General features: G+C 44.7%; 1 protein-coding gene across 1 annotated transcript in view; it reads left to right on the top strand.

Annotated features, from left to right (window-relative positions):
- Positions 1-20,283, top strand: part of PRDM10 (PR/SET domain 10) — a 91,721-nt gene that overhangs the window by 63,347 nt on the left and 8,091 nt on the right. Inside the window, exons 12-20 of the mRNA XM_065937408.1 lie at positions 5,266-5,613; positions 7,734-7,889; positions 9,676-9,855; positions 11,116-11,226; positions 12,687-12,887; positions 13,565-13,708; positions 14,590-14,760; positions 16,883-17,023; positions 19,917-20,085. Coding sequence (XP_065793480.1) covers positions 5,266-5,613; positions 7,734-7,889; positions 9,676-9,855; positions 11,116-11,226; positions 12,687-12,887; positions 13,565-13,708; positions 14,590-14,760; positions 16,883-17,023; positions 19,917-20,085 — 1,621 coding nt within the window. The remainder of the gene's footprint in view (positions 1-5,265; positions 5,614-7,733; positions 7,890-9,675; positions 9,856-11,115; positions 11,227-12,686; positions 12,888-13,564; positions 13,709-14,589; positions 14,761-16,882; positions 17,024-19,916; positions 20,086-20,283) is intronic.

Raw genomic sequence — 20,283 nt, 5'->3', positions numbered from 1 at the left:
GAAGAAAGTGTGAACTGTTTCTCAGGGCCTCCGTGTCCCATGGCAGGCTGGCATGGCTGGTCCTAGATTCCATCAGTTTAGCAGTGACATGGAAGCCTGGCTCTTGGCAGCCTCCAGACTAGCGTGGTTAGAGTAGGATAGCGCCCTGGACCCTAAAACTCACAGATTGGAAATGGAGAAATGAGGACAGTGAGCTGTAATAGTTATTTACATTGAAGCCAGGCTAATCTGTGCCAGATCAGAGCTCTCAAGTCAATTTGGGGTTTAATTTGGTTGTCAACAGTTTCCAGTGGGAAACTGGCAAATGCCATGTCTCATCAATGCACAGGGACCTGAGTCCAAGCAGATCTGGCAGGTGCGGCCCAGACACGGGGACAGCGCGGAGCTAAGCTCCGGGTGTGGGGGTAGGGCGGTGTCTTCTCTCCTGTGTAACCCACATTTGACTTCAGACCGTGTGGCTGCAGGGCCTCCATCAGTGGCTGCCTGGCCAGGTGTATTTTGTCCCTATTTAACAGATTGCGTTGAGTGTGCATTTGGACCTGCGGGAGACGCAGGTGGAAAGCCCTGTGGTTTTGCGGGCTCAGTGCCTGTGCGGACAATTGACATCCAGAAAACAATGACTTAAATCCATGTTTGTGGCAGCAAGCTGTTTAAAGACATTTCTTAGTCTTTTATATGTGGATGAAAGAGACTTTTTGTGTATCTTCCCAAGCTTTGCAGTTTCTAGATGAACGCTCATTTCAGCTTATGTTTCTTTCAGTCTTATTTGCCTATAGGCTAGAAGGCACAGACAAAACTTGAACAATAGTCTTGTCTGAGTCTTTATGTAAAAATACGTTTATACATTTGTTCTGAATGGCATTGCGGACGGGATTCTGAGCAGTCAGGCTGAATAGCCTTTATGAGGGTCCTGAAATGGAAACCTATGAACCTTATAGCTCCGTGAATATTATTTCAAAAGCAAACATAAGCATACAGGAATACAGACCAGAACAGCAAAGGGCTATGAATACCTTCTATCCATCATGCTACACGATTCCCAGTCTGCTTTCCTCTCTCTCTTGTGCAACTGCTGTCTTTTCGCTTTGGCCATTCTGATTTCTTACTAGGTCCAGAGACTTGCTTCCTAGATTAAATTTTTTGAAGGCAAAAATTAAAGCCCACACGTGTTGTGAGGCGTGGGTGTGCAAGCCTAGTGCGGCCGTGGTTGTACGTGTGTCCTGGAATGAATTGGGTCACTGGTTTTGGAACAAGTTTCCTTGTATCAAAGAAAAACCACATGCATGTGGCTTTTGGCAGTCAGTCTTAGGTGAGCTGGTTTTGTTTTTTTACCTTCTCACACATTCTAAGAAGCAGGGCTATGTATTTTTTCATCTCTTCTATCCAGATTGGTAATGACCCACTGAAGGGAAGCCTTCCAACCCCATTGGTAATGTAACTATTTTTCTCTCCTCTAATGCTGCCTGCTCAGTTGGAGCTGCAGGTACGTCTGTTTCCTGTGTTTCACTCACATAACAGAATGCTATTTAAGTGTCTGCCTGACCTACTGTTCTTTGCAACCCGTACTTACTAAATCCTGGTGGAAACTACAGTTTGGTTGCTACAGTCAATGCAAATTAGTTAACGAATAATGCTAATTTATTTTCAAAGAATCAGTGAGTAAACTGTGGGCTGCAGTGTGCTCATACATGAAATGAAGGGTAGGACTAAGTGATCTCCAAGGTCCCTTCCAGCTCTGAGACAGCTGAGTGTTCTGAAATGCCTTCTGAAATGACACCAAGTTCTGACTGGATGCCCAGTGCTGTCGAGGTGCATAGGAGAATTTTCACTGGAGTCCTGTCTGCTGGGATCTTCCAGTCTAATTAGGGACACAATGCCAATGTAAGCTGGGTCACAGTTCAGTGTCACATTTAAAGGTGCGTGCATACATGCATGCTCAGTCATTCAGTCCTGTCCGACTCTTTGCAACCCCATGGACTAGAGCCTGCCAGGCTCCTCTGTCCATGGGATTTCCCAACCAAGAATACTGAAGTTGGTTGCCATGCTCTCTTCCAGGGGATCTTCCTGACCCAGGGAAAGGTAGAGCCCATAATTACTAGAGAAAATTGGAAGAGTGAAAGGTTTAAAGAAAGCTGGATTCAGGGAATAATTCATAGATGAAGTGAGAGTTAAACTGGTCCTTGAAAGACAGACAGGAGGAAGGGAGACTGTTTTAGAGGAGGGCAGCCGTAACTTCAAAGGCTGAGACCCAGGAATGTGCTTGGTGTGGTTATGGGCCCTGCGCACGTTGGTCTGACCTGAGCATGGGTGCCAGCCGGAGGAGAGTGGAGAGTGAGATACTGGGTAGGACTGGCCCAACAGAAGTTTTGAAAACCAGGCAGAAAATAGACCAGAGGAAAGTTGTTGTTCTTTTTTTTTTTTAAAGGCAAACAAACATGATTGATTTCCTTTTAGTGTCAGGGTCAAAATAATATGAAAATTGGTCAATAATTTAGGTTCCTTTCGCTATTCATTTCAGACTTTAGAAACATTTTATGGGTTTTGTCTGCACAGAATCTGTCATTTCAGGACTCACTTAAATGTGAATAGACTCCCTTATCACAGGTTTTAGCATCTCTACCATTTTGGCAACGTGTGTTCCAACCAGCACAGAGTTATTGGCCAGCGGCAACTCTGGGATTCATCTTTGCTGCCTCTGCCCGTTCTCATTATAGCTTCTAGAAAATATGTACCAATCACAGCTCTGCAGTGCAGTTGTGTAGAGATGGCCTCCAAGTGGGGAGAGGGAGCGGGCAGTTTCAGCACTTCCACCACCTTGTGATGAAGGGGCCCCAGCAGGGTTATTTGATCACAGAGGCAGTCTGGTTCCTGTATGTAGACAGCGTCCAGGGCTACGTGGAAATCACAAAGATGGTCAAGACAAGGTTTGTCCACAGAGCTAAGAAAGTGGAGCCGCTGCTGGGTTTAGATCCGGTGTCTGAGGACACTCACACTAAACAGAGACGACAGGAGACTTATAAGCATAATGAACCCAAATAAAATCACGATCCAGATTTGGCGCCCAAGGGGAAGTGGAACCCCTGAGGGACCAAGATCAGTTGCTGTGCACTCTCTGCCCTTGGAAACATCGCTGAACCTGGGTAAAGGAAATGGTGATTAGATTTCCTGAGCACCCTGTGCCTTGAACCTCTGAACCTCATGATAGCATTTGTTCATTTGGAATATTTAAAGTCTGGAAAGTAGCCAGAATAGTGAGAGCTTTTATGTAAAAGAAGTATCTTTCCAGATAGAGTAGCGAGATTAGGTGACTGCTAAGCTGTATAATGAAGTGGAAGAGAGCTCTCTGGCTGATTTCAAAGAGGTTTTTTGTTTACAACCTCTTCAGATGCTGCAGAAAAGATCTGGGAATCATTCTTTTTGATTTTTCACATGAGATACATTTCATTAATTCACAAACTTTTATTGACACTTTCTGTGAACTCAGCTTTTTAAAGAGATCTAGATTCAAAGGAGAATAAAATATGATGCAACCCCAGTCAGCTTGGGAAGATGACAGAATTGCTAAATATTTACTCAAGATAAATGAGTAGGTGAAATATCTCTGACAGCCTTGTTAGAGAAGCCCTGAGAAAGATGTTTCCTGTTACATAGGAACTATGTTCAAAATTCTTTACAGTAATAATAAATAAAAAAATTGACAATAATTATTTTGCTTCTCCCTTAAGAGATTATTTCACAATAGATTTAGTTTAGAAGTTGCTACTTATAAGTGATTTGAAGCTTAAGAGTTTCAACATTGTTCATTATACTATTTTCCATTGCACAAATAATGCATTAAGATCTCCATTAATCCTTTAACTATTATTCTCTTATAGTTACCTAAGCATGAAAGTGAGAGTGTTAGTCACTCAGTTGTATCTGCCTCTTTGAGACTCCATGGACTGTAGCCCTCCAGGCTCTTCTGTCCATGGGATTTCCCAGGCAAGAATACTGGAGTGGGTAGCCATTCTTTTCTCCAGGGAATCTTCCCAACCCAGGGATCAAACCCGTGTCTCCTGCATTGCAGGCAAATTTTGCAGTATGAGTCATAAGCATACCCATTCACAGATACATTTTTTTGAGAAATTATTTTCCTCCCTCATAGTTGTCTAGAGCTTTCCTCCCGGTGTTTTGAGGAATTTATGTAGTATAGTAGAACTGAAATATTGAATCTGTATTCTCTGTGTGAAAGATGAGTTTGTTGATTTGCTGTCAGTAGAGAGCAGAGTTGTTTTCCCAGTGGTGGTGATGAATTTGTACTAAGTATCCATATTCTCTCACTTGGATTCCTTATAACAATGCATGAATTCACAAGATGGCTAACCAGCATTAGACGTGCAATCTGTAACTGAGAAAAAAGAAAAAGAGCAGAATTGACTGGTCTAGACAGAGAACAAAGCAATAAGCTTAACCCAGTTAGCGAGGAATTCTAACCAGTGGCACCAACTAGCTACAGTGAGTAGCATTTCTTAAGTAGGACATAATTAAGGCACATATTCCATTTAGGACGTGTGCTTATATATCTTATCTCAGCAGCAAGCACATCCATGAAAATCTGTATCTTTGTTCTCTCTCAGTTCGTTTTCATAAACTGATATTCAATTCATGTACTATAAAATTCACTCTTTTGTAGAGTTTTTAGAATACTCCCAATGTGGTGCAACCATCACCACTAGTCCCGGAACATTTTCATCATCCTCAAAAGAAATTCCATGTCCACTGCCTCCTTCCTCCAGCCCCTGCTACGCTTCAGTTCTTTTTATTATCTTTAGTTTTGCTAAATGTCTTAATCAAGCTTCAGATTCTTCGGCTCAAGGACTTCAACAAGTAACATTTGGCTGACTTGCTCCTGCCTCATCATGCATGTGTCACTCATCCAGAGTCATTTCTTCCAAATCTTCAGTTTTTATTCTACTTGACTCTGGGATTTGTTCTATTGTACAACTCTTATTTTTTGAACGTGACTTAGATCCTTTCAGAAGAAAGCACACACACATAGGCATAAAACAAAACACAAAGTCTGTCTTTTCAAGATGAACTTCTTTGAAGATGGCTTCATTTTTAAGGTCTCTGCCAGAAAAAAAATCTTCTTTCAACGGTGTATCCTAGTTTAACTTCCATGGAAAGTCTGTGATTGCTGAGATCGTCCTCTCTTCCTATAAATGTGTGAGCTGCTTGCACATCTGGCCTACTCACTAAGTAATCCCATTTGTGTGTGTCTTTCAGAATGCAGCTCTGCAGCATCTGTTTATTCGGAAGTCTTTCCGGCCTTTTAAATGCTTGCAGTGTGGGAAGGCCTTCCGTGAGAAGGACAAACTGGACCAACACTTGCGCTTCCATGGGCGGGAGGGGAACTGCCCGTTGACCTGTGACCTCTGTAACAAGGGCTTCATCAGCAGTGCGTCCTTGGAGAGCCACATGAAGCTCCACTCGGACCAGAAGACTTACTCTTGCATTTTTTGCCCAGAATCCTTTGACCGCCTTGATTTGTTGAAAGATCACGTGGCCATTCATATCAATGATGGCTACTTCAGCTGCCCAACTTGTAAGAAACGGTTCCCAGATTTTATCCAGGTGAGTACCAACTGCCGAGATGCCCAAGTACTGCCGTTTGTAGGAAAGAAAAACAGCTGTTTTTGGAAAATTGAGATGGCCCATTATCTGTATCTTTCATCCCCCTTCTTGACAACAACTTCATAGTTGGAGAATGATACCTCTTCAAACTGCTTTTGATAAGTAGAAGATGACTGCGACCCTTAATTTTCCAAATAAGACATTGGCATTTAAGCATTTAAGTTATATTACAGGAAATAAACACTCAGATCTGGTTATAATTTTTTAAAAAGTCTTTCTTCATCCCTGCCAATACTCACTACTTATAAAATACATAGCACCTGTAGAAGACAGGCTCCCATTTCCTGCCTGGAAACATTTTCCCCCCATCACTGTGGCTTCCTGTCTTAGGCTACTAAGGTGGTGCATTTTGGAAGGAAATGATAGAGTAAGTTGGTATATAACATACTGATTTTTTGGGGGAGGACCATATTGTACAGCATGGGGGATCTTAGCTCCCAATCCTGGATCAAACCTGTACCCCCTGCTTTTGAAGAGTGGACTCCTAACCATTGGCCCACAAGGAAAGTGCCAGTATACTTTGGTTTTAAACACTGACCTCCTCCCCGTGTTATATTCTGGAGCAAAATGGGGTCAGGATAAATTCCAGAATATTCATGATTTCATTTGGATTTCAAGTGATAATAGTGTTATATGCTAGTGAATGAATAAGTGAGTCTAAATATCTAATGAGTTTCCCTGGTGGCTCAGATGATAAAGAATCCACCTGCAGTGCAGGAGACCTGTGTTCAATAATAAAAACATCCCCCTCTCTTCTTTTTTAAATTACCAAAAGAAAACTGAGATTTAATCATAATTCTGCTAGTATTGGAGAAGGAAATGGCAACCCACTCCAGTGTTCTTGCCTGGAAAATCCCATGGATGGAGGAGCCTGGCAGGCTACAGTCCATGGGGTCGCAAAGAGTTGGACACAACTGAGCAACTTCGTTCACTCACTCACTCTGCTAGTATTGGGAGTCTTGGTAATTTTCTCACTTTACACAAACAAGTAAGTTTCTGCTTAAAATTTTTTTAATTTTTATGTTTTAGCCTTGAAGAGTTGCATTAGTGTAGAATTTAATGGCACAAGAGACTCCAAAAATAATAAAGGACAAGTCTTGTAGGAATGGTTTGATAGCTCAATACCTAGGCCCCGTACATAACTCTTCTTCACTGGATATTTATGACTGAGAGGCCATATTCTTTTATTTAAGTTATCTGAAAGTACAGGGAATAAGTCTCGAGTAAGGGGAAAGGATGCGGGTGTTGTATAGTCCTCATAAATGGGTAATGTGTTTTGTATCATTGAATTCGTGTCTTTAATGGTAAAGAATCCGCCTGCCAATGCAGGAGATGCAAGAGACTCCCCTGGAGGAGGAAATGGCAACCCATTCCAGTATTCCTGCCTGGGAAAATCCATGGACAGAGGAGCCTGGTGGGTTCCAAAGAGTCGGACACGTACAAGAGACTGAGCACACATGCACGCATGTCTTTAATTCTTCAGAAGCTGATTTTATGGAAGGGTGTAAACGGACCTATTACTGCAAGGGGCTAGATTGTTTGTATCCATATTGGAAGCAGGAAAAAGTGAGAAAGAATTATTTTCTGTCTTCTTATATTTAATTTTTGCCAAGATTCATTTAAATCCAAAGGAACTCTTACTTTTAATCTTTTCTTTTTAAAAAAAGAGGGAGAGGGGTACTCTTTTGCCCCCTTCTGATGCCTATGTCAGAAGCTTCCTCTATCTCCTTTATACTTTAATAAAACTTTATTACACACACACACACACACACACACACACACACACACACAAAAGAGGGAGAGAGACAAATGTGGCCCAGGCGATCAGGGCTTGGACTAAGCAAGCATTTTCTTCCTCCTCTCAAGTCCTGGGAGGTCGAGGCCAGTAAGGTTTTCCGGCCACTGTGAAAAGGATGCGCTCACCGATGTTAGTTATCAGTTTCACCCGATTGGCTCCCAGGCCAGGCTGATGAGAATCCAAGGCAATGCAGCTGGCTCCCTCTAGTGTTGGCGAGCTGCCTCCTGTCGTTTTCCCTGACTTTCCGTGTCTTCTCTGCCAGGTGAAGAAGCACGTGCGCAGCTTCCACTCAGAGAAGATCTACCAGTGTACGGAGTGCGACAAGGCCTTCTGCCGTCCCGACAAGCTGCGTCTGCACATGCTCCGGCACTCGGACCGCAAGGACTTCCTGTGCTCCACGTGTGGGAAGCAGTTTAAGGTGCGAACCAGCGGGCCACCGGAACTGTCACGCCGAGGATGAGCCTGCTCATTTTGAGGGTGTATCCCCTGTGCTCCAGCGGGGACTTGAGCTGTACTTTATGTCTATGTTCGGTTTGAAAGTGATAGTTGCTCAGTCGTGTCCGACTCTTTGCGACCCCATGGACTGTAGCCCAGCAGGCTCCTCTGTCCATGGGATTTTCCAGGCAAGAATACCAGAGTGGGTTGCCATTTCCTTCTCCAGGGGATCTTCCTGACCCAGGGATCTAACCCAGTTCTCCTGCATTGCAGGCAGATTCTTGACCAACTGAGCCACCAGGGAAGCCCTAAAATTAAAGAGGAAATTCACTGTAATTTCCCCAAATAATTAATTCATATCTCCAATAAGAGTAATAATGCATCTCCTACAAGAATCCAAGTGTATGATGAATAGAACTAAACTGCTATCAAGGAATTCCTGAGAGGACAATATATTTACCCATCAAATCAAGAGATTTTTTTCTTGAGCATTTATGAAGTGTAAGAGTCTGATAATTGAGCCCTAGGTCATTAGGACATCACCCAGTGGAAGTGGGAGGTGTATGGGATGTTGAGAGGGTTAGGCTCCTTTGGGGAATGTTAATGACTTCTGGGATTAAGATAAAAGATAAGAAGTATAATAACATGCCTGGAATTTAGAAGAAAGCAAAGGAAAACCCCACAGGAGACTCAGAGATAAGAGTTAAACAAATTATTGTGAAAATGGTAAAACAAGCTTCCTTGGGAAGCCAGATGTTTCTGCAAAGATGTCACTGAGAGACACTCTGCTGAATATGAGTGTAGGTCATCCTGTCATAAAAACTGGAAAAGAATCAGAAATGGATTCAGGAGGGGAAAACTGCCTTGAAAAGGAGGCTTGTGTAGAATGTGGAGGTTGGTGGGGCTGCCTGACCATGTATCTCTGAACTTAGCACGGTGGGCATTCAAGAAATGTTTGTTACGTAGATGTGCTGAAAAATGAAGGAGGTTACAGAAACGTCCTTGAGCCAAAATGTGGAAAGAACTGCTCTGGTGGAAAGGTTCAAACTCTCTGTAAGACCAACAACCATGTAATTACATGCTGAGAGCAGAGCCTCACTGGATCAGGGAGCTGGCATTTTTGGAGTTTGTTTTTATTCAGGATGGGCTCTGCCTAATTTTCTGTCTGTGGACTCATATCAACCCGTATCCCTCGATCACATCATCAGACTAAAAGCTGTGACTTTGACCTAGATCGTATACCCCATCCATAGCGGGTAGTATAACTGCTTACACACTTGTAAATCCGTATGGTGAAAAACACTTAAATTCACTCGGGGTTTAGAGGAATGCCATGATGTGTGTGAGAATTTGTGGGAATTGTTTAAAAAAAACAAAACATGTGGGAATTGAGTACATACATGGCTTTGTAAATCCAGTATCACCTATCATGATCAATTTATCTTGCAGTTCTTAATACCAAATTTATTCCATGTGCCCTTTGATTGCTTCTACATAAATGCCAAGTCTTTTTTCTCAGAAGTCAGTGTGTAGCTTTCAAACTGAATGGTTATTTTAAAGCCCACCTCACTGCAATGCACTTACTCCCTGGTGGATGGAATGATTCCCAGCCAGTGTTGCCGCATCCTTGTACCTTCTAGCAATTTGGATGCAGCCTGGTGGGTCCTCTTACTGCTAACTAGTATTGATTTTTTTTTTTAATCTCTTCAATTAAAATTTTTCTATCCCCACCCCCACCTGCTGCCTTCTCAAAAATTCTCTGCCAACAGCGGAAAGACAAACTCCGGGAGCACATGCAAAGGATGCATAATCCTGAGAGGGAGGCCAAGAAAGCTGACCGCAGCAGCCGCTCCAAGACGTTCAAGCCCCGCATCACGTCCACCGACTACGACAGCTTCACGTTCAAGTGCCGCCTCTGCATGATGGGCTTCCGGAGGCGGGGCATGCTGGTCAGTGTCCACTGCCCTACACCTAAACAGAGTTCTGCACGCAACCTGTCACCGGGTTTCCTCACTGGCTGGGCATGACAGGGAGACAGACAGTTCCCAGTTTGGGGCTCCTCTCCTCCTGAGGCTCCCTTGCCCCCCTCGCCATGGTTCATTTCTGGGGTCTCTTGGAAGGGGTCTTTGTGATCACTTTTCCTCGCTAGCTTTGCTTTGCTTTGCTGTGTATTTTCTTTCCCTCTTCTCTTCTGTGTTCCTAAACTGGCCTTTCTGGTGGGATCCTCTCCCCCAGCCGCCCACTCTGATTGTCCCAGATACGACACAACAGTAGACGGGACTTTCCATCTAGGCATGGCACGAGGACCAGCTGAGCAGAGACACCAGGAGAGCTGGTTCTCAATTCATTTTGCTCCGATGACAGGTTTTGCGACATGTATTTCTGCCAGAACCTGCCAGTAAAGTCGGAGACGGTTATTTAATTTTTTTTAACTTTTAACTTTTATATTTGGGTATAGTTGATTAACAATGTTGTGGTAATTTCAGGCGGACAGCAAAGGGATTCAGCTATATACATATACATTTATCCATTCTCCCCCAAACTCCCCTCCCATCTAGGCTGCCACCTAACATTGAGCAGAGTTCCCTGTGCTCTACAGCAGGTCCTTTTTGGTCATCCATTTAAAATATAGTGGTGTGTACACATCCATGCCAAACTCTCTGACTACCCCTTCCCCCCATTCTTCCCCTCTGGCAACTGTAAATTCTTTCTCTAAGTCAGTGAGTCTGTTTCTGTTTTGTAAATAAGTTCATTTGTATCATTTCTTTATAGATTCTACATATAAGAGATATCATACGATATTTCTGATATTTCTCTTTCGGAGACCATTACTTACAATACAGAGCCTTCGTTTGCATTCTATTCAACATCCTCAGTAAGGTTAGGGCCCTAAGTAATGAGAGACAGGCTTCCATCAGTAGAATTCACTAAAGAAATTCCTGCTAGTGTAATTTTCCTTTTCTTTTGGTCAAAGGCTGTTAATGGAATCCACAGCAACCCAATTCACCTTCAGTAATTTGCTGAATTACCATTAACTCCTGTTAATTCTTTGGTCCCAGAGGGACCTGGCCATGCTGGTTCTGGCCGAATGCCTTACGTTTTGGGACGTTGCTTCAGAGAACTTCAACTTCCAGCAGTCGATATCGGAGGTGTTTGTTCAGTGATTGTAATGGGATCTCGTTTTCTCGTTTGCTTTTTTTTCCTTTTAGGTAAATCACTTATCAAAGAGGCACCCAGACATGAAGATAGAAGAGGTGCCAGAGTTAACTCTACCCATCATAAAGCCCAACCGTGACTACTTCTGTCAGTATTGTGATAAGGTAAAAGGAAACGGCCCACAGGAGGACGGACCTTTGTGGGAGCTCCTCTCAGGGCTGGCTTGTCTGCGTGTATAAATTCATACTGGGCTTCCCACAGCAGTAGAGTCCGCCTGCCATCGATCATGGGTTCATTCCCTGGGTCGGGAAGATCCCTGGAGAAGGAAATGGCAACCCACCCCAGTATTCTTGCCTGGAGAATCCCATGGACAGAGGAGCCTGGAGGGCTACAGTTTATGGGGTTGCATAGAGTCGGACATAACTGAGTGACTGAGCACACACACGCATAAATACACACTAGGATCTCGCAGTTTCTCTTAACAGATAGTTCTCTGTCTCAGCAGTTTTCCATTTAGGCAAGAAAGGACTAGAAATGCACCCTCATTTTAAGTCAAATTTTTTTTCTTCAAAATTAGTTGACTTTGCTTTTCTCGTTGTTTCTTCTTTCTGTGATTTTTCTTTTTCTTTTTTTTGCTATAGAAGAAGAGGCTTATTGCCAAGAGTTTGGTTTATGAATTGGTTTTAAATTCGCAAGCTCTAAAATGAGAGTGCTTATCATTCTACAGTACATTTTGTGTTTCTAGAAGATTGAGTAGGATGTGAAGAAATTTTATGGTGTAATACTCTGCTTGTACTTGTACATTCTTGATTTTTAGTAGTTAGGAAGAAGATAGGAATAGAATATACGTTTATTGTTTCATTGTAATATTGTTCCCTTATCCAATGTCAGCTGTATAAGGTGTAAGCTATATATAAGTAGTGTCAACTTAAAAGCAAGAAACATTTTTAAAGCACAGATTCACCACTATGGGTTCTAGTTGCTATTAGACTTGCTGTTTTGGAAGGTTCTTTGGCATATGAATCAACTACATACATCACATGAGAGCTTTCTCAGAGAGTCTAAAGGGTGAGCTGGCCTTAGAAGCAGTTGTTTCTATGACTATGTATCTACCTCTTAAACTTTAGATAAAGGTATAGATATTTTTACTATTTCTATCTTAGACGCATAACTTCAAGAAGATGCCTCACGTATCTATTATGTTCTTGCCCTGCGTTTTGTGCTCCGTCGCTCAGTCGTATCCAACTCTTTACAACCCCGTGGACTGTAGCCCACCCGGCTCCTCTGTCCATGGGATTCTCCAGGCAAGAATACTGGAATGGGTTGCCATTTCCTCCTCCAGGGGATCTTCCTGACCCTGGGATCAAACCCACATCTCCTCCGTCTCCTGCATTGACAGGTGGATTCTTTTACCACTGAGCCACCTGGGAAGTCCCAAATTATGTTCTTATGTTATTCTAATGTATGTTATATCCTCATTATCCTTCAATATGTCTGTTAATATATTTTATTTGGGGCTATATGAATGCTCTTTCTCATTTCCTTGTAGTGAAATTGTTAGTTGACTTTAAGCAAGACAGCAGAACTATATACTGCTTTCACGGCAAAACTTTTGAATTTTCAGGTTTACAAAAGTGCCAGCAAGCGAAAAGCCCATATTCTGAAGAACCATCCTGGGGCCGAGCTTCCGCCAAGCATTCGGAAACTTCGCCCCGCGGGCCCCGGAGAGCCAGACCCTATGCTGAGCACCCACACCCAGCTCACGGGCACCATAGCCACCCCGCCCGTCTGCTGCCCTCACTGCTCCAAACAGTACAGCAGCAAGGTACGTGGACGGCTCGGGCCGCCTGGGAACCGAGGTCCCGGTTTAGGGAAGCCTGACTTAAGACAGCTTCTCCTCTGGGTGCTGTGATGGCTTCTTCTGCATTGGTGGGGGGGCTAGAGGAGCTGCTTTCTGTGATCAGGGACCACAGTACAGAACGGGAAGAGAATACGAATGGACTGTCTCCAGAATTAGCGGCATCTGAGAGCCCAGCACTCCAGTGGTGTCCTTTTCCCTTGGTCCGAGGAGGGCCTCGGATTTGAATATTCTGTGCTCGTGGTTTATGAGCTCAGGCTTGCAGCAGCAGTACCTAAGAACTTCAACGATGGCTCCTGAAAAGCGAGTCACTTTTGCTTGGGGGCTTGTCACCGCTTGCTGCAGGTTTGGGTGGGATGAGGGCTTATGTGAGGTATCCTCACCTTGCCTGATAGCATGGCAGGGGGTGGGGGGCCGGGGCCGGGGAGGGGGGGAGTCACACACCTCTTTTCCCCCTTTCATACATGCCGTTGTCCCACTTCAGGAAAGGCAAGTAGAGTCAGTGTTGCTCTGACTTTTTTTTTTTTTTTTTTAAAGAAAAAGTATAACATGAAAGACTTTAGGAACCATTGGAGGATTTGCATTTGGGAAAACTTGAAAATAACCAATTCTAGTAATTATTCTTGTTTTTTGCCATTTTTCAGACCAAGATGGTACAACACATTCGAAAGAAGCACCCAGAGTACGCCCAGCTCCCCAACACCATTCACACACCTCTGACCACGGCTGTGATCAGCGCAACGCCGGCTGTCCTAACGACCGACAGCGCCACTGGAGAGACCGTGGTGGTGAGTGTGCGCAGAAAGTGCCTCTCCTATCCTTCCTGCCTGCCACAGCTCCAGTGCCAAGGCCGCGTGTCTCTTGGCATTTAATTGGCTGGAGATGTAGCCCCCCACCCTTCAGTGTCCTATGCAAGGCATAATGTTTATGCCCGGGTCTCCCAGTTGGTGCTTCCCAAAGTTGTCTGTGAAAGGAGCAGCAGGAAGTCCTCAATGCTGCCTGTTCATCCCAAGACTCTCAGAACCTCTGGGGTAACTCCCCTGCCCAACACAGATAGACTGAGATAGACAGGTCATCTTCCAGCACCTTCTTCTTTTTCTTTTTTTAATATTTATTTATCTATTTGGCTACCTCAGATCCTAGTTGTGCCACATAGGATCTTTTTCTAAATGTATTTATTTGTAATTGAAGGATAGTTGCTTTACATTGTCGTGTTGGTTTCTGCCAGACACACACAGGATCTTTTAGCTGCAACATGTAAACTCTTAGGTGCAGCATGAGGAATCTGTTGTTGCCTGACCGGGGGTCAAACCCAGGCCCCCTGCATTGGGAGTTCTGAGTCTTAGCCACCTGACCAGCAAGGAAGTCCCCCAACGTCTTCTTAACTTTGGATTTTTTTCTATCTGTGCTTAGGACTTATCTGTAGTCCCCTGATCCACCAGTAAGACAGACCAAAGAAAAAAAAATTTTTTTTGATTGAGCTGTGTGGTACGTGGGAATTTAGGTCTCCAACCAGGGATCGACCCCATGTCCCCTGCATGGGGAACCCAGAGTCTTAACACTGGACCAGGGAAGTCCCAAGACAAACCAAATTTTGTAGAATTTCAGAGCACTGAAATAGCTACAACCAGCAGTGTAATTAGCAATGTGCTTCTCGTCATTTGTCTAGACGACAGACCTGCTGACCCAGGCAATGACAGAGCTGTCTCAGACCTTAACGACGGACTACCGAACACCACAAGGGGACTATCAGAGAATCCAGTACATTCCTGTGTCGCAGTCTACGTCCGGCCTGCAGCAGCCTCAGCACATACAGCTTCAAGTGGTGCAGGTGGCTCCGGTACTGTCCTGCGTTTATTTCTCTACCTGCATGAATACCGTATTGCCATCAGTCAGTAGGGCAGTGGGGGTCACCTAAAGCACCGTATGCTCAGAGCTGGAGCTGGGCCCTACATCACCGTGCCTGTCAGCTTGGAGTCGGAGGCATTTGTACAGACCCTGCTGTTGATGGCTCTCGACTCAGCGGTGTGAGGGATTTCTGTCAATAGTGTCTAGAGATTTTCTCTGCTGCTGCTGCTGCTGCTAAGTCGCTTCAGTCGTGTCCGACTCTGTGCAACTCCATAGACGGCAGCCCACCAGGCTCCCCCGTCCCTGGGATTCTCCAGGCAAGAATACTGGAGTGGGTTGCCATGTCCTTCTCCAATGCATGAAAGTGAAAAGTGAAACTGAAGTCGCTCAGTTATGTCTGACTCCTAGCGACCCCATGGACTGCAGCCTACCAGGCTCCTCCATCCATGGGAGTTTCCAGGCAAGAGTACCGGAGTGGGGTGCCATTGTCTTCTCCAGGAGATTTTCTCTAGACGCTAGAGAAAATGTGCAGCTAGCTAGCATACTAGCTGCGGTGTGTACCATTATCCTGCCCTACTGCAGGACGGTGTGAGCCTCTTCTGAACCCTTACCTTGGGCATCCAGGCTGACTACTTGTGGAGGAACCTGTTTGATCAGCCCCTACCTGGGCATTGAATGATGTCTATCAGTGGGAGCTTATAGGGAATAATTGTGAATTTTGAGTATCAGTACCTTATTAGTAGTGAGGTATAATTGTTCCTTCTGAAAGGTAATTAGTAGCTCATTCTTACTGATTCAGGAGCTAAAAGGAAAAAATCCTCCCCAAACTATTGTTTCACTTAATTATGCTGAGAAATTGTACTCAAGGCACACATGAACAAACGTTTTGCTTTGAAATAAACTGGACTCTGAAGATTTAAAGCTAGTATGAAAGCAGGAAATTGAAAGTTGTCATTGACTGTTCTTTATTTTTTTTATAGGAGGGTTATTTTTTTAATATATAGCAGTGTTACTAATTCTAGGCTTTGGAAGAATCTTTGAATATCTGAAGTTGTCTTAAACTGTGATACATATGTACATTATTTTGGAAAAAGTATCTCTACTTTGGCCACATGTTCACAGATGTCTGTGCTACAAATAAGGTTAGGAACCACTGTTCTAGTGATCAAGAGTGACAAGCCAAAAGCAACTTCTCTACTTTGATCTATTTTAGCTGATAAAGGGTAGGCCATTACATTTAATTGAAATTTAAGGGGAGAAGATTTTTGATTCCTGAGAGCTTCTCATTCAGCTTCTTATTAGGAGCTATATTCCCTCGTTTCCCTTCCAGTATTAAATCACATTACTGTGTCATGGTTAGTAAGCAAAATTTTTTAAATTAATTTATTTTAATTGGGATATAATTATTTTACAATATTGTGGTGGTTTTTGCCATATATTGACATGAATCAGCCCTGGATGCACACATGTCCCCCTATCCTGAATTCTCATCCTACCTCCCTCCCCACCCCATCCCTCTGGGTTGTCCCAGAGCACCAGCTCTGAGTGCCCTCCTTCATGCATCAAACTTGCACTGCTCATCTACTTTACATATGGTAATATACATGTTTCAATTCTATTCTCTCAAATCACCCCACCCTGACCTTCTCCCACATAGTCCAAAAGTCTGTTCTTTACATCTATGTCTCTTTTGCTGCCTTGCATATAGGATCATTATTAGCGTCTTTCTAAATTCCATATATATGTGTTAGTATACTGTATTGGTATTTCTCTTTCTGACTTACTTCACTCTGTATAATAGACTCCAGTTTCATCTACCTCATTAGAACTGACTCAAATGTGTACCTTTTTATAGTTGAGTAGTTTTCCATTGTGCATATGTACCACAACTTTATCTGTTTGTCTGCTGATGGACATCTAGGCTTGCAAGCATAATTTTTAAGGCTGTCTTTTCCTCCGATGTTTGCCAGCTTAGCTTCAGTGTGGGCTCTTGGGACTGAGCTCTGGCTCTGAAGTCCCATCTCTTCTGGGGGACGAGATTTCAGCTGCACTTTCTCTCTGGAAGGCTTTCCCTGAACTGTACTCAGCATGGGTCTGGGTTTCTCCTCCCACAGGCCACTTCCCCACACCAGTCCCAGCAGTCCACAGTGGATGTCGCCCAGCTCCACGACCCTCAGACCTACACACAGCATGCCATCCAGGTGCAGCACATCCAGGTCACCGAACCCCCTGCGCCTGCTGTGTCCACATCCCAGGTACGCTGGCCCCTGCTCCAGGGACTAGTCTCGGGATAACGTGGCCTCAGGGACTCTGCAGACGTACTAAGAGCGGAGAGACGTTATCTCAGACCTAGTCTCCTTGACTATAGGAGTGATATTTTTATTTGGGGGGCCTTTAAAAGTCATCTTTGCCTCCAGTGACTCACTGGTAAAGAATCACTTGCCAGTGCAGGAGATCCAGGTTCCATCCCTGGGTCAGCAGGGTTCCCTGAGTGACTGAGTGTGCCTGCCTTAGGGACACACCATTGAGTGCTCAGCCTCCCCTGTCTGGATGGAGCCTGACTTCTGACCTTCTGGAGATCTCCTGTTCTCGGTGGCTGGATGATGGCTGGCAAGAGCAGGGTTGTTTCTGTAATTTGAGAGCAGTGACATTGTGAAGGATTACTGTGTTTGTGTGATAGAGACCTTCGTTGAGAAAGCAGAACACTGGAATGGGTTGCCATTTCCTTCTCCAAAAGCAGAGCTACATCTGCTTGCAAAATCTTTATTAAATTCTTACTCTTTGCAGGAAACTTTTCTACATCTTGCCCTCAAGAGCTTAGAGTCTGGTAGGGATGTAACACATGCGCACAAGCAAACAGGGCATGAAGGGAAGGTACCTGAACCATAAAGGATGCCCATAGACTTTCTCCTGACATTCACAGGGGCCAGGACAGGAGCACATGTGAAGGCCACATGTCATCGTATGAGTGGTTAAAGGTTTCACTCAAACCCACCAACCATTAAATAAATATGTTCTGTCTTCCTGCTTGACATAGGTACTTTCATAATAATCACATTGGAAAATATACATAAAGTAACCATGGATATTAAATAAAGTGGATAGTGCTAATTAAAAATTAAATCCACCATGCAGTGAGATGATATTTACAGACTTGTGCAAAATGAGCTGTTATACCAAAATAGTGTGCACTGGAAAACAGTAAAAATGAAATTTAAAAAACAATTAAAAATATTTAAATGTGTTTTTCTGCCAAACACATGGCTGGCACTGGCAGTGGCCAGGTAGAGGTGGGAGGAAGTAGGGAACAGGATTGTTGTCGTTGACATTTAGTTGCTAAGTTGTGTCTGCTCTTTGGGACCCCATGGACTGTCGCCCATCAGGCTCTTCGGTCCATGGGATTCTCCCGTAGTGGGCTGCCATGCCCTCCTCCAGGGGATCTACCCAACCCAGGGATCGAGCCCACGTCCTGCCTTGGCAGGCAGATTCTTTACCACTGAGCCACCAGGGAAGCCCTTTTTTGTGGTCTCCAACTGCTTCCTCTTTTGTATCCCTCTTTTCCTGGCTCCAACTGCTATGGAAATCCGTAGGATAAACATGCACTTTCTCTGCCCTCCTATTTATTATTTTTTGGTGGCGGGTGGAGGCGGGGTTCTGCTGCTGGCTGTCTGATTGCCCCCCCCTCCTTCTAGTGTGAGGTTTCTGGTGACTCGTCCCAGCCCAAGACAGGCAGCTTGGGCTCTATCCACAAGGGCCATGAGTTTCTCTGGCCCACTAACATCGCACTTCTGAGTTTTTCAAAGGAACTGGAGGCTGAAGGGCCAGGACGGGCTCCTCAGAGTTCCTTGTCAGGATGAGGCGGCTGTTCTATCTTCCTTTGGGAAGCAGGGGCTGCCTGCTGCCCCTTCTCCTCACCCAGGCTCCATCTTGCACTCACGGGGCCTCAGCCCACATGTCTCAGCTCCATCCACACCCCTGCAGTTGGCAATCCAGGCCACCCCATTGGTCTCAGGTGCCTGAATACAGTTAGAGGAGCCCTGTGCCGGAGACAGGACCCCTGCGGGAGGCCACGCTCAGAGGAGGGACTTGTGTGGGTCCTGGAAGCAGGTACAGGGCCATTTCCAAGGTCCAGGAGGTCTCACCTGAGAAGGGCCGGCCAACATCCCTGCAGGGTGCCTCTTGCCCACATCTGAGGACGACGTGGATGTGTCATTAGGTTACGGGCCTGCGTCTGAGGATGACGTGGACATGTCATTAGTTTATGGGAGCTCAGTGGAGGGAAAGGTGGTGCTTAGCAGGAAATCAAGGAAAATCATGTAGAAGTGGTGTTTGAGTTAGGTCTTGGAGGAGGGTGTGATTTTGACATGGTAACTGGGGGAGGCTGTATGATTTGAATATGCTCTCATTGTGAGAAAGACATGGGGGGATGAGTGAGACAGACAGAGACGTGGGAAATTGTGGTGCATCTGTAAATTGTGATGTGGTGTGTTAGTGACAGGAAATCGTGCTTGGAAACAAGGCCAGGAAGGTGTTTTGGAACTGAAGGGTGGACGGCTTGAGTGGCAGACAGTAGTGGTGGGGGGGGGTTTGTTTATCCTGTAGACAGAATGGGTCCCGTGTTTTATCTCCACTAACTGGGGGGTATCTAGTATACGGAAGTGGAGATTCCAACTTCTGGGTTCAACTTCAGTTTGTGTTAAATTACAGGCTAGCTTTGTGACACAGGAAAGTCATTGAGCTTTTTAGGTTTTTTTTTTTAAGCTATGCAATGAAGATAATTATACTTCCATTCATTTACTTTTCTAACAATTAAGTCTTTGGGTACCCTTGTAGATAATCATCCTTTGGAAAGTAATTAGGATTTCACAGTTATGATTGCTTTCCATTAATTCTATTCTTATTTAAAATAAGTCTAATTTTAGGGACTTCCCTGGTGGTCCAGTGGTTAAGACTCTGCCCTTCCACTGCAGGAGGCATGAGTTCAATCCCAGGTCGGGGAACTAAGATTCTGCATGCAATATGGTGCGGTCCAGAATAAAATTTACAATTTTAACAGTTCTGCATTCAGCATTACAATTCCCATGAGCATGATTTATTTTCTTCAGCAACTGGTTGACAGTTCACGCATCCCACTCTCTTTCTCTCCAGGTGACTGGGCAGCCGCTGAGTCCCTCCCCACAGCAGTCTCAGCAGGGGCTCAGCCCCTCGCATGTCGCAGGTAGCTCCTCACAGGGCCAGGCCCTCCAGCAGCCTCCCCAGGGCTCCACGGTCCAGCACACGTACCTCCCCAACACCTGGAATTCCTTCCGTGGCTACCGTAAGTAAGGCTGGCACTTACTGCAGGTGGGGGACCTGCAGCTACAGGGTGGAATTTCATCGGCTTTATCATCAATTTTCTGGATTAAAGGTTCATTAGCCATTTTCTACACTCTGCAAAGCTTGTACCTCGATGCGTTTCACGATTCAGGCAGCATCTGATGTCAGGGCCACCCTGAAATGACATTTTTCTGAGAAG

Source organism: Muntiacus reevesi, chromosome 5 (assembly GCF_963930625.1).
Source record: "Muntiacus reevesi chromosome 5, mMunRee1.1, whole genome shotgun sequence".
Taxonomy (NCBI): Eukaryota; Metazoa; Chordata; class Mammalia; order Artiodactyla; family Cervidae; genus Muntiacus; species Muntiacus reevesi.
Note: the sequence above shows the minus strand (reverse complement) of the source record. Positions and strands in the feature narration are given on the sequence as shown.